At 30.7% G+C, this 15,454-nt stretch overlaps 1 protein-coding gene across 1 annotated transcript in view; it reads left to right on the top strand.

The window, feature by feature from the left end:
* The window catches only part of LOC122272635 (nose resistant to fluoxetine protein 6), a 70,994-nt gene that overhangs the window by 24,780 nt on the left and 30,760 nt on the right, over positions 1-15,454 (top strand). The window contains exons 6-8 of the mRNA XM_087163427.1: positions 2,881-3,060; positions 4,998-5,082; positions 11,498-11,590. Of these exons, the coding sequence (XP_087019553.1) occupies positions 2,881-3,060; positions 4,998-5,082; positions 11,498-11,590 (358 nt within the window). The remainder of the gene's footprint in view (positions 1-2,880; positions 3,061-4,997; positions 5,083-11,497; positions 11,591-15,454) is intronic.

Genomic DNA, 15,454 nt, shown 5'->3' with positions numbered 1-15,454 from the left:
ATTGAAATGAAGGATGACATAAGAACCCTTTTAACCATGGTTGAAGTATCAAACTGTATTTATAGCTTTACCATCAAAGCCAATACGAGGGTTGCTATTTATATTTCTGGCTTTGGCAACAGTAAGTGTTGCTAGGCGACCGCAGACGATTTTAATTGAAAGTTTGATATTTTTAAACATAAATTCAGCAGACGATTTACCATTATAGCTTCATTTGTGTTGTTGACAGTAAATTGAAAAGTTCTTCTCTTTCAAAAAAATGGAATTGAATCGTGAACATTTTCGTGCCATTATTTTTCATAACTTTCGACGTGGATTGTCAAGACAAGAGTGCTTCGATGAACTTAATTCTTTATTCAGCGATAAAGCGCCATCCGACAGCACTGTAAAAAATTGGTATAACGAATTTAATCGTGGTCGATGTTCGATTCAGGACGAATCCCGTGCAGGTCGTCCAAAATCCGTTGTTGTTCCAGAAAAGATGGATGCTGTGCGTGAACTGATAAAGCAAGATCGTCATGTGACATACCGTGAGATAGAGGCGTCTTTGGACATTAGTATGACTAGCATCAATAAAATATTGCATGAACATTTGAGTGTAAAAAAAATTTGTTCGCTTTGGATCCCGCATAATCTGACAAACGCTCAAAAAAAAAGGCTCGTGTCGATTGGTGCAAGGAAATGTTGGAAAAATACGTTCAAGGTACATCAAAGGCTGTGTATAACATCTACACAGGGGACGAATCATGGATCTATGCATATGAGCCGGAAACAAAACAGCAATCAACTGTATGGGTCTTCCAAGACGAGACAAAACCAACAGAAGTTGTTCGAGGAAGAAGCACATCGAAACAAATGATTTCCTGTTTCTTCGGCATTAACGGTCATGTGGCAACAATGACGTTAGAGCAACGCAGGACGGTCAATTCTGAATGGTACACGACCATTTGTTTGCCAGAAGTCATCGGAGAAATTCGAAAAAAGCAGAAGAACAGGCGAATCATTCTTCATCATGACAATGCGAGATCTCACACATAGACTCAAACAAAGGCATTTCTGACGGAGCGAAAGATCGAACTGATGGGTCATCCGCTGTACAGCCCTGATTTGGCACCCAATGACTTCTTCTTATTCCCACACATCAAAAATAAACTACGTGGACAACGATTTTCGACCCCCGAAGAAGCGGTTGATGCATTCAAAACGCATGTTTTGGAGTTACCTCAATCGGACTGGAAAAAGTGCTTTGAAAATTGGTTCAAACGCATGCAAAAGTGCATTGATCATCATGGAGAATATTTTGAAAAACAGTAAAACCAATTTCGATCCTACATATTTGTTTTTTCATTATTAGGCCAGAAATATAAATAGCAACCCTCGTACTCGTGTAAATGCTTTACGTCAATTTTTTCTCTTCTTCAAATGCTGATAATTTTTTTCAGCTGTTTTTGAACGAATGTTGATTGTCATAGATATATTTTAACGGGGTCGACCCTCAAATTATAGAATGTAGCCGCAGTTTGAGAAATATAGTCTCAATATTTTGGTCTGGAGAGTGCTCCAAAGTTTGGACCCCTTATATATCTCTAGAACATTTTAGGTGAATTGATAAATATTTGCACCCAGTTATAAAATTCTTTTATCCAATAATAATTCCATGCAAAGAAAAATAGCTTTTAGTATTACTTTTTTATCATTTTATTTAATAATACTATTTATTTAATAATAATTACTGCTCCATTTAATAAAATTTTTTGAATAAGCAATAAGGAATTTGAATTTCATTTTAAGGAATATCATTTTGCGTGGCAAAATGCTAAATTTGAGCAAAATCAGTTCAAAAATTTCTGAAAATTTAATTATCATGAAATAAAAAAGTCAGATGTTTAAAATTCGATTTCTCAGGAACTATTCGACCAATTTTGCTCAAATTTGGTAATTTTCATTGTAAAATTATGTTCTTTAAATCGATACAAAAAACTGCATACTTTACAATTCCAAATTTTTAGACCATTATTAAATATAATTATAAAACATAATCAACATTTACAAAAAACTATTTTTTGCTTAATGATTATCTTTCACCAAATTAATTTTATAATTGTGTGCAAAAATGTTTCAATTCGGTTAAACAGTTCTCGAGATAAAGTGAAGTACGCAAAAAGTAAAATTAACATTACGGAGCCCAAACTTTGGAGCGCTCTCCTGACAAAACTATTTGGGCCCTATTTCCCAGATTGCGGCTACCCCCTATGTTTTGGCGGTTAGAAATCCGAATCAGTCGAAAAACGTGTAGGCTTCTTCAGCGAAAGTACGTTATTGTGCCTAATTTCCTAGCTCAAAATATCATCTGCACTTATTAATTGGCTTTTTTGAGATCATCCTCTAGAGCAGTGTTTCCCAAAGTGTGGTACGCGTACTCCCAGGGGTACGGGAACAGTTTAGCTGGGGTACACGTTCTTATGCGAAATATCTTGCCACAAACGAAAATTTCAAAAATTTTTATTTAAAAATAAAGTTAGCTATTAAAATTTAGGATAACGTATTTTTCTATTTGCTATTTTTTGCAGAGTTAACAGTTATTAGTGATATCAACAGCCAGTTGTGATTTTTAACTTTTCATTAACCATTCATTTTTTTATTAGTGGTACACACAGCTTTATGAAAAATTTAGAAAGGGTGCACAAAAGTCATAAGTTTGGGAAACACTGCTCTAGAGCCATTAAAATTGAATCCTAGAAAGCGAAAATCCGATCATTAGATCAAAGTTGTTAAGAGGTCCGTTTTTTTTCTTCTTCTTTTTTTTCTTTTTTCTTGTTTCATTGTACATAGTTATCAAGCTATACATTTTAACGAACGAATATTTGTCTTCTTTGTCAGGTTTAACCCGGCAAGTTGTGAAAGGTTTTTCGCTTTATGCTAATACGAAAGAGTTATTTACGGAGAACGTCAAGAAAACATCTTTAGACTACATTAATGGATTTCGGGCTCTACTTTGTGTATTGAACGTATGGACACATGCCATGATATATCCGACTTTTTGGAAGGAATTGCGTTATAGTAAGTATATTTAACAATAAACATACCTCAACCGGTCGAATGACCATTGAAGAACATTTGCATGGAAAATGCGCTTATCGTTTTTGCACATTTCACTTCATGACTATTTCTAACAATTATATACAGTTGATATTCTATTATTATTATTATTTTTTGTATTTTGTTCACTTCGAATAATACCTATTTCTACCACAACGAGTCATTTGACAGGGAGAACAATTTATTGCTTTATAAGGTTATCCGATCAGAAATTATGATGTAATGCGTGTTGCATTCGATTACTTGCACATTTCTGCAAAGACTGTTACGTTCAATCAGAAGAACTTTTAATTCAAATTTCAAGAAAGTACCCTAAATTTTAGATTGCCATTTTTGTGTAAGAAAAAGTGACGAAAACTAAATGTTTTGGTAAGCAGCTTATTATTTTTTTATATCTTTACTTCATTTCTAACTAGCTGTTAGTTTTTACCCAGAAAAATGTCGAAACAATCTAGACAGTTCTTACAAGAAATAATATTAATTAAATAATTATAAGATTTATAATTCTTATAAGAATTATAGAAATAATAATAATTAGGCCAAATATGTTTGCTGAAAATGTACAATGGAAAGACCCTGTATGTGTGAAAAATGCGTTGAGCAATGAGTTAAAAATTCTTATTCTTTGTGTTTGTAATACATAAAAGTTTGCAATATACAATTTCATATAATTATAATAAAGTTTATTTAGTTTATTTCCTTCCTAACATCCATATTCCATACTGTCAATCTAGAAACATTAAGTCCGTTCTTTTGACCGGCAGTGGAAGAAATAGGTATACATTAAGAGTTGGTATGTTTAGTGTTAGCAAAATGCCTGAAGCATTTGTCACATGGCGATAAAGCGTTGCTATCTGTAGAATTCTTTGGACGTTTCGATTAAAAATTTCGCCAAAAATAAAAAGGATAAACGTTCGAAAAAAAAACATTAAAATTGAGATAAGGAATGTCTGAAAAATTCTTTATTGGAATCAACGCCTTTGTCAGAACATTTTGAATAAACCAATTCATAACCTTCTGGTTAAAATTTTCGACGACGAAATTTGAAAAGATAAACTTATGAAAAATTCTTCATGGGTTGACAATGACATAGTTACATAAAAATATCATTGCCATATGGAAAACATTTTGAACGTCAACCAGAAAGCATAATACCTTGTGACGAAATTTTCTTTTTATTTTCACGAAAATGTTTGTACTAAAAACCTTTTTTCAATAAAGCAAAAATATTGCAGTTTGAAACCTTTCATCCTAAAAGGATTAAAAATAATTTTGTAAAACTTTTTTTAAAAAGTAATGTCACTTAGGTAAAATGGTCACTAAAGGTCCATCATGACGTTCTAGCTGACGTCACACTAGTGATGGGATCCAATTGCATTGTCCATTAAAATTTCAAGACAAGGTGGATTTTAGCTGATCTTGCGAAAAGAAATTTTATAATTACCTAGATTTAAAATTATTTTCACATTGAAACTAGCTTTATTTAAGGATTTTTTCACACTTGAAAACCCTAAGTCAACCTCGATTTGAGGTTTTTATATAGAAGGTTGTTTTCTAAGGTATTGTAATGTACGTAGAATAGAGCAGATTGTCCAAGTTCTTGTTTTAAGGTTAGAAGGTTTACACGTAAACCGCATGGCAAACCATTTTAGGTTTACGTTAAAAGTTTTTTACTGAGTGAAAATAAACCTTATTTGGCTATCTGGGTCACTAACGATGAGATTAAATTTTCTAATACATGAAAAAATTCTGTCTATGTAGACTTTGCTGTAGACACACTGATGTTTAAAAAAGTAACAGAGAGTGGATTTCTAGATCATAACCCTTCTGAATATAATTTTTTCAGTATGATCCATATTGTATCAAAAACATTTTTAATTTTTTTTTTCCTTTTGTAGGAAATTTTCACTTAATATTCGAATTTATGGATTATATTTTGGAAAATAACGGCCCAGTTATGGTGGACTGCTTTATTACTATCAGGTACTTAAAATATATTGTACTCTATCTTTACCCTGTTAGTACGCTTTCTAGGTTTCCAATAATAATTTACTTAAAACGCACAATATTCGAAAAGTATTGAAATTCCTAAATATCTCAAGGAACGCACATCGGAGCAAAGAACTGAAAATACGCATCATATCAAACACTTGTACATCTGGTTAAAAGTATACTAATACGCATCGGATAAAATATCTGAAAATATACATCGGGTCAAAAATGTACTAATGCACATTGGATAAAAAAAAAATCTAAAAATGCGCATCAGATCAAAATTATAAAAATAAACCAGTGAAATATATTTAAACAATGTACTCAATGATACCAAACTCGACCTCAAAATCTCAGGTCAAGAGATAGCAATTTCAAAATTTTAAATAGGAACCGTCATTTTAGTATCAGAATTTTGAAAATATTTCACGTGATTTAGTTTTAAAATTCTTGACGTTTGACTGTTTCCATATTATCAATCACCCTGTATGCTCTTCAGGAGCAATGTCCAAAATTTATTTTCTCTCCTGTTCATTTAATCAATGTGAATCAAAAGTTTAATTTTTATCAATGTTTTAATTAATATTAAGATTTTCTTCGAATTAAACAATATCACGCTTTGAATTATGCTTTGGAGTGCAAGAAGGAATACTCGTATTAACGCTTATTTTCAGACAGAGTAGACTAAAGAGTACTTTACTTTATCAAAAAATTCTACAAAAATACACAAATGAGAAACATTGACATATTTCAATAATACTCTTTAGAGATCGAAAGCTTTGCGACAGACTTAAGGACAAAATTTTAAGGATTTGTAACTTTTAACAAATTTTTTATTAACAGTTTACATAATTTTTCATTTTACTTAAGTATTCAAATAGTAATTAAAGTGACTTCATGTCAAATCGTACTTAACCATTTCCTTCCTAGTTCTTGGGAACATAACTTTGATAATTTTTCTACATTCCAATTCATTTGGATGGTAACTTTTCTGGTTATTACCTTGTTTATAAAATGTTTGCCAAAATATACTTAATAAAAATATTTGTAGATATTGGTGAAAGGCAAGAGCATAACGTCTTTTTAACAGGGTACCCACTCAATTTCAGAAAAATTTCCCTAACTTTTCCAGGTAAATAACAACTAAAATCAATACCATATTTTATCTATATCATTCAATTTTTCATCAGAAAAATTTGATTATTTTATTTGCAATGGCAAACATTAGATTGTCTGCGGTGTAAAAAAAATATCATTAAATGAGGATGGGAACATTTCAGTTTGACTAAAATGTAAAAATTTTTGTAACAAATAATTGTAATAGATTTAGAATAATTTAACTCGATTCTCAAGAACTAACTACTGTTACTGACAATTTTAAGACTGGTTATTTTACAGGTATAAAATAGGAATTCTCCAGGATTTTGTGGAAAAAATTGCAACTTGCCCTGACTATTGCCTGATTTTTGGAACTAAAATAAAATTCCCTGACAATGTCAGGTTTTCCCTGTTTAAATCGTTCATTCGTTTAATTGTAATTTACAAATGAACTGAACGCAATTTGATTGTAAAAAAAAACATAATAGGTTCTTTGAAAATTTTTAACTTGCTTTTATATAACGTTATATGCATGTATAACGCAACTCTAAAAATCACATTAAGTCATCAATAATTATTGAAAATATGTAACTTTCATGTCCGCAAAATTATGCAGGTCTTAGTTTTTAATTCTTTACCACTTTATAAAATGTCTTTTCGAAGTGGAGCAGTCAGCGTCCTTGAAAAAGAATTGGTGCCTGAAAGCTATAATACAACTGCAAATTAAGACTTTTAACATAAAATGTAAGAATGCATTAGTGAATAAGACAACTAAATTACAGGAAAAAAAAAGATATTTTATTGTATATGTTTTCTTATACATATATTCTTTATGTGTTCACTCTGTATAGTATAATATTTAAGTTTTCTATAGCACCTTTTTCAGCTCATAGAGCGTAATGTGAAGAAACGAGAAGAACATAGAGCTTGATTTACATTGAAAACAAAGTGACTCCTAAACAAAAAGTCAATTGCTCTTATAAAGCAAGTGTCTACGTCTACAATCATCTTATCCAATATAAGAGAAATCCTCTGTTTTCTTTTCCATTTCACAGATGAGCTGGGCAATCAAATTTATTTAGCTCTTCATCAAAATTCACTTTTTCCAAGAAAAAAAAAACATTTATACATTATGTAGACAATTTTTGAAGCATAAATACTAGTTTTGGTAATGAACTGACAAATTAATGAGTTTTTTTTCCCCATTTCGCGCAGGTGAAATACAAACTGTTTCAGTTAAAAATTCAAAATACTTTAAAAAATCTTAAACATTTTTGTAAACTTAAAAAAGACTTTTATAGCATATCTGTTTTTCAAAAAAAACTATTAAATAAAATTTATATCATTTTTAAAATTCAACAATCAAACAAGACATTAAGTCAGAAAAATGTAATTTATGTACATCACATTATTTACTCCTTTCACTTTAGTATATAAAAACACTATTATTTATTCATTTATTTCTGTTTAACTCACTGAACTGCGCCCCCCCCCCGTCACTGAAAAGGAGAAGAAGATTAAAATCTGCCATTAAAACACACATTTTAAAAAACTTGACTCGGTAAAAAAAAAATTGTCTTACTTTTTTTAGCTATATATAACTTTTAAAATATTCAATAAAATTTTAAAAATTTCAGTTTAAAAAAATTTTTTTTTAATATTTTTCTTTTAAAATTTGAAAAAAAAATTGTTTAAAGCTGTGCAAAATCTAAGTAATTAAAGTTGCTCTCTTATACAGGGCATGCGCGGGGAAAAAAATTAAAAAGAATTTTCATACTTTTTTGGAGGGAATTGTCTAAATTTTAATTTATTTTCAATTTAATGAGAAAGAGAGTACTCTGTGATTTGACACAAATTCATTTATCATTCTGCAAATTTCAAAGTTAATTTTATCAACATTCAGGTTTTTTTTCTTGATTCGCCTTGAATTTAAAGCCTTTTCCAGTTATCGAAATAAATTTAGAAAAAGAAGTCTCCGTTGTCTCAATCATATCTAGCATATGATTTAACCGTAGTGGTAATCCTTCGGTCACGAAATATTTCATTTCTATGTATAGTTTAAATAACTATGCTATTAAAATCCTAGAGAAGTGGCACTTTATAGTTTTGCCCTTCACTTTTATATAATTAATAGGAAAGTCTATTAAATATGCTTACACCAGGAAATCTTACTACCCATTCTGAGGGGAACTTGTTTTGAATCTGATTACATATGAGAACTTGAATGTGATTACTATGTGAGAACAAAATTATTTTTAAAAATGAAATAAAATACAGGGAATCTATAAATGGAGTTTACCGGCAAATGGCGCAGCGGTCAGCGTGCCTGACTGTGAAGCCAGTGGCCGCAGGATCAAATCCAGCTCACAGAGCATGGATGCTTCCCTCTCTGTATGTGTTGTTCTCTGTTGTGTGCTGAGTGAATGTGGCTCACCCTATCTACCGTTATCTGCAACAGTGTGGCGTGGGTAATGTTGCACGCCTCCGAAACTTATGTTCACTGCTGTTAAGGAAGAAAAAAAATGGAGTTATTTCGCACGTGGTTAAATAGCGTCAAAATAGCTTACATGCATTAATTATCTCGTAATAAATATTATTTTTAATACTGATCCCCTTTTTTTGCTATTAATCTATAACTAGTGCTAAATTCTAATTTATTTGTATTTTAAAACACTTTAATTAGCATTGTACTTTTAATTAAATATTAATTCTGCATTTTCAATTTTGCCTCGAAAATTGAACTTGAGGAAAAGTGGTAAGAAATTTTATGCTAGCAACAAAAGAAAAATAATTTGCATAATGAGACAAATACTTTACGAAATGCGAAAATAGCATTAATTCTGAATTCCAATTAAATAAAAGCTAAAAACAGGATTAATACGGAAAAATTCAAAATACTATTTAATTTCTTAAAATATAATATTTTCCACTTTTTTTATGATAAATTTATAACAAAATACATAGAACATCTGAAGATACAGATTTGAATGAATGGATCTTGCAAATGTGAACTTTCATAAATTAAAGATAGTCAACTTTATTAATAGAAAGCAATTTAAATAACAGCAATTATAGATTGTATGAACAATAAATTATTTCATAAATATATTTTATAAAAGAAGTATAGAATGATATGAAATTAATTATCCGCAAATATTTTGTACAAAAATTATACATCAAAAATCTGAAACATGGATATAAATTTATTATATTAAAATAAAATGTTAAAACTTGAATATGAGATCTGAAAAAATTCTAAAACTCTTTACAGATATAAAATATCACCACATGCTTTGACAACGATTCTAGCCTGGAATCAGATTTTTCAATATTCCATAATCATCCACATTTAACACTTTAAATTTAATAAAAAATTTTTGACAAATAATTTTAATGAATAGTATTTTATTTAAAAACGTTGAAAAACAACTAATTTAAATGGAATGTGAATATAACACACCCTAATTAAAAGTATTTTAAAAATAAAAACAACAAAGTATATCTACTTACCAAAAAGTAAAACAGCATCTTCTCCAGAAATACCGCTGTGAACTAAAAGTTGTTTTAATTTTTCTTAATTCAAAATATTAAGCGACAGATTCTCCAGGCGAAATTAAACGTAAAATAAAAGCGAATACATAATCTATTTAGATCACAGAACAAAATAATTTTATTTGGATTTATTATCGTTTGCTTTTTAAAATAAAACGATAGAAACTCCAACTTATAGCTCGCACACAACTGAACAATAAATAAATCACTCAAATATTGCGAAAAGCACTCAAATATTACTTAAATAAATACCACTCAAGTTTGAGTGAACGCAAAGCAAGAATATCGCTCAAGTAAAGGTGTATTTCACTCAAGTTGAGTTAAAAAAATTTCACTCTTTTTTGAATACAGAAATCACTTTTTCGTTTTAAGAGAGTGTATCTTAAGTAGCTCTGATTCTCTCGGCAATCATATCTTCTGTTGATGCCAGATTACTCTAACTTTCGGGTGACGCATACGCCTAGGGTTAACCAAATCAGGTTTTTTTGTTCAGTATTGGAATATTCATTATGGCATCAGTGATTTACTGGCTTATGGCTTCAATATAGCTGAGTTCCGCAGTGGACTGATCGTTAAGACACGGTTCCCAGCAGATCACCGAAGTCAAGCATCACTGGCTGCGGTCGGTGTGAGGGTGGGTGACCACTTGGATTAGACTGCGCAGGGATCGACGGTGTGCGGTATTGTACTCGTTAAACTGTTCTACCGTAAAGCGCTCGACTTCGCGTGCAGGTCGTTGGGCTACCTAAGAGGGGGTGCCATCCCCCTGCAGAGGATCAAAATTGTGATGCCTTGTTTTCGGATCATCCTCAGGAATGTTTCCCAGACCGTCGCCAATAGCCCATTGTGAAGCTCTAGTGCGACGTAAGTGAACTACAACAACAATGAATATAGCTGAGAGAATAAGCTTTAGGGATTCTTAATTTTAGCTTTTTCACATAAACATCTTTTTTTTATTAAAGATTAACTTTTAATAGATTTTTTTTATGCCGTTTTCCATAATTTTGAAAACAGTGATCAATTTAGAGACATATGCAATGCTTTGAGATTGATTGTTACGCAAAACAATTCTTTAACATGATTGGTTCTCAACTTACCAAGTGGTCGAACGTTCAATGTGTCACAGCAAATGGCTGGAGTTCGACTCCCTCTCAGGGCATTGATGTTTCTCTCTGTATATATAACGGGACTTGACTGTATTACCCTTATAGAAATTTTGGACCGTATGGAACAATGAAAACGATTAAATTAACAACCATTTCAATATATTGCCGAAATTGAACCTTATTATAATTTAAATTAATCATCCCTAAACTTAGTTAAACGATTTAAAGCATAAACTGGGCGGAAAACGTGGTCCCATTCAACACTTTATTAAGGTTGTAATAAATTTGCACCGTATTATAGTTCAAGACATCGATATTATTGTTCAACATTAAAGTGATTTTTCCGAGAACGTAGACAGGTTTAATTCTTTGTTCAAAAAACATTCCAATTCAAAAACAAATTTGTATATATTAAAATTCTGTAAATTTCATAACTGAAGCATGACATTATGAGCAACAATTTTTTATTCAACTCCAGAGGAATCAAGCGTCGAAATTAGTATTCAACTAATTTCTCTTAGACAGTTAGAATAGTTCAATGTTTCAGTAAATGAATGTTTGGTTCAGTTTGAAAACAAATTTATATTTAAAGTTTACAAAATTCAGAAACTGAAATGCATGATGCGTAATAATTATTAATTCAATTTCAGTGGGTTCTTGCTTACCTACACTTTATGGAAAAAAATTGAGCAGTCTAAAGGACATTTGAACGTAATTGAACAGATTTTACAAAGATATTGCAGGTATGTAATTTGTACCAGAGCATTTTAACATTATTTTATATGCGAATCATGTGTCAAATTTGCACATAACTTCCAATATCTAGAATGATGGATACTTCATTTTAAATTCAGTCATATTTATAGTCCCCTTACGCAAAATATTGCAGATATTAAATCCTTTTTTATTTTATTTTAGTTCCGATTCTCATTTTTCTAAAATTGCAGAAATGCTACGACAAAACAATGCAATGTTATATACCAAAGAGAAAGGCAAGTATTTTTAACATGCGGTTTAAATATAATACAGCCCACACCTGACGATAATTTTTGCCGTCATAATGAAACCACGTGACTGTTGTGCGAATCGAGAAAGAGTATTTTCAACCTCCGTTTCTCCTTGCTATTTCAACCGAAGAAAAGTGATTCTGACATTTTAAAGTCAAAAAATTTGTATATGTGGGGATTTATTATGCCGCATTTGGCAGCAAAAGCAATTTTGTTAGAAGAGAACCTCATACATTTCAAGGGTAAGTTAATTTATCACCTTTTGTAATTATAATTGTTTTATTTATAAATAAACATTTAGGCTCTTTTTGTTTTCCTTTAAACATCATATTAATCCCGATTATTTCATTTTATTCCTTCTAAAATCCAAATTTATACTTTTAAATCTTTCTTCCGTTTAAATATAAAAAAATACGAACACAACTTTACCATAAACTAATGATTATATAAAATTATTCACTATAAATACATGATTCTTTCTTTTATTTTAATGCTTAAATACAGTAGGTGAAGATTTTGTTTGCTGTTATATATTTTTTCTCTCGCTAATGTCTTCATCAAAAAAAAAAATCCCTTCTACAGTCAAACCCGGCTATAGTGAACATGGTTTATAGTGAACTCCCGGATATAGTGAATGAAATGTTCGCTCCCGTGCCTTGCTATACACATATAATATTATTTTTTGTGGATATAGTGAACCAAAAGAAGAGAGTTATTATGAACTTTTTTCTGTCTTCGACTGATTTTTTTTCTTCATTTTTTGGTCATTTTGAAATTTCTACATAAAATACACATACCGATTTTTAAAACCATCTATTAAGTGGAGTGTAGCCATAATTATTTTTTCTTGTTTGCTTCTTCTATCTCAGCTTCTTCTTTTGTGCACAAGACGAAGAGTAACAAAAAATTAAAAGTTAACACATTTTTTCTGACTACATATTGTTTTTTAACCATTTTTTGTACTTCTTTTTATGGGTCATTTATTTAAATAATGTTTCATAAAAGGGAGCAGTTCGGAAAAATTAGCTACAATTGATTGCAGTAAGAATATAGTGTACAGTGAACCGAAATTTCTGTTCCTTGCAGGTTCACTATAACGAGGTTTCACTGTATGTATATAATTTCAATAGCTTTCTTTGGATTTATTTTGTTCATGTCATAAATTTACTCACAGAGAATATTGGTTATGAAATAGTAATTTAAAATGACTAGATAAATAGGACAAAGATTTCAACTTTTAATTATTAAAATCATCTGGTCTTTTCTCTTGAAAATTTCATATTTTTCTTAAATGTGATTTAGATCATACGTGGAAAAAATGGACTGTAAAAACTGGTTCAAAAAGTTTTTTTAAAAAAATCGGAAAATTACAAATAGGGAAGATTATTTTTATTATTTGTAATCATTGAATCATTTTTTTTCTCAAATTTAATTTAATTTTTTGAGTTTTTGACGAGTCTGTAATCTTTTTTTTTGCATACGGTTTGAAAAATTCCCTGTACCTGAAAAAAACTAAGGTTCCTGTAAAATGTTATAGTGGCTGAATCGCAGCGACACGGCGGTGTAGTCGTTGAACGCAGAAAGATTTTTCTTTTGAAAAGTTTAAAAAAAAAAGATAACTTTTTTTTTCTACAGAAATTTACACGTAACATTTGAATCATGCATTTAGATAATCACTTTTTGATGCGTTCAATTTACGTCGTAAATCGATGTAATGTTTCGATTGATTTTTACGTGGATCTTAAATATCCCGATATATTTTAAGCAATATGGAAAATTCGAATCGTGCATTGAAGTATTTACTTTTTAAGGTGATTTTTAGCAGTTATTGCTATTGATTTCTCCATAGTTTTTAAATCCGATATTTTTTATACGATATTATTTATTACAACAACTTGATATCGAAACGAAAAACGCATTTTTAGAGTTAGATTCACGTAATTTCGTCGTCGAGCTATTTTTCGGCAGTTACTACTGCGGATTTCATGATTTTTAATTATTTTTTGTATTGTGGTGATTATTTACGAAATGCGAAGGGAAAAAGGTGTGTCCCCAACAAAATGCGAGAATATCACCCATAGTATTAGAATGAAAAATTATTATATGTTTAATTAAAATAAATTAAATGGGGTTTTTTTCAGTAAACACAGCATTTCCTATATTTTAAATTAGTAATATGTTTGTCACTATTAAAAGTATCTTTCAGAAAAATATTAGTACTAGAGAGTTTTGTCACAGATAGCTTGAAAAAATCCTGCCACAGGGATTATAGTACTGTTTTCTATGCTGAGCTAAAATGTAAACGTGTTTTTTTTAAACTAAAATAAGTTCTTAAATGAGATACATTCCTTATAATTATGCTCCACAAGAATATGTAACAAATATGAAACAATTTAAAAAATTAAACAAAATTTGAATAAATTCAATTTTTTTTAAATTATATCAAAAACATTATTAGATGAAGTTATTAGTAAAATAAGTTTTAACGAAAATAACATATTAATTAATTAACAAATAGCTTTTTGATAATTTTAAAATATGAAGTTTAATAGAAAAAAAAACTTTTATAATTAATAGAAAAAGAATTTTTAACTTCTGTTAGAAATATCGTATATGGTCAATTGTTTTGCTGGTGTATTTTTTGCTATTTCTAAAAAAGCTTTTTTTTTATACCTGATCGGTAAAATAATAAGCTATGTATTTAAAGGCAAAATTAATCTAGAAATTTTACAAGATTGCTAAGGGAGCCGCAATGGATCAGGGGATAGAGCGTTCGCCTACCAATGCGGCGAACCGGGTTCGAATTCCAGTCGATACGAATTCCGCATCCATCTTGCACCGACCACAGTGCTGACGTGAAATATCCTCAGTGGCAGACGGATCATGGGTTACAGTCCCCCTTCCGTCAGGCTAACTGTGGGAGGTTCTCGTGGTCTTCCTCTCCATGTAACGCAAATGCGGGTTAGCTCCATCAAAAAATCCTCCACGAAGGCAAATTTCTCTCAATACTCGATCCAGGAGTTCCCTTGTATTCTGAATTGGGTTCAAAATGACAAGGCTACGGAGTTGAACATTAGTAGTTTTAAACCCATAAAATTGTTTCTGCTGTTCAACGACGGTTATAAAAATAAAAATAATTTTTTATGGTGTACGTAAAATATCGGCAAATGATATTTCAATGATGTTAATGATATTTAATGAATTCTCCCAAAGGCTCAGGAAAAACAGTCCATTTAGCCAAATAGTTTTTCAAAACCTCCTTGTCGATAATGTAGAGCCACACACCCTTCACAGTTCTTTGAACCCTTCTGAAGATCTTCCAGAAGTTTTCCTCCATTTTACCCTTCCTGCTCCTGTCAATAAGAAGGAATTCCTGCCCGACCATCTAAAGCAACTGGCTCTCGAAATTATTCCCTCTATTCTAAAACAAGACGCAAAAATTTTCACTGACGGCAGCAAAATCGATAGTCATGCTGGTAGCGGAATTCTACATCGAGACTCCTGCTGATGAAAAATTTTCTCTCTGCCAGCGACTTCTGCTCCGTTTACAGAAGTGAACTTCTGGCTATCAACAGGGGTCTGGAATTTGTTATGCAAAAT

This window comes from Parasteatoda tepidariorum, chromosome 5 (assembly GCF_982258835.1).
Source record: "Parasteatoda tepidariorum strain Cologne lab strain chromosome 5, Ptep-v5.0, whole genome shotgun sequence".
NCBI classification, from domain to species: domain Eukaryota; kingdom Metazoa; phylum Arthropoda; class Arachnida; order Araneae; family Theridiidae; genus Parasteatoda; species Parasteatoda tepidariorum.
Note: the sequence above shows the minus strand (reverse complement) of the source record. Positions and strands in the feature narration are given on the sequence as shown.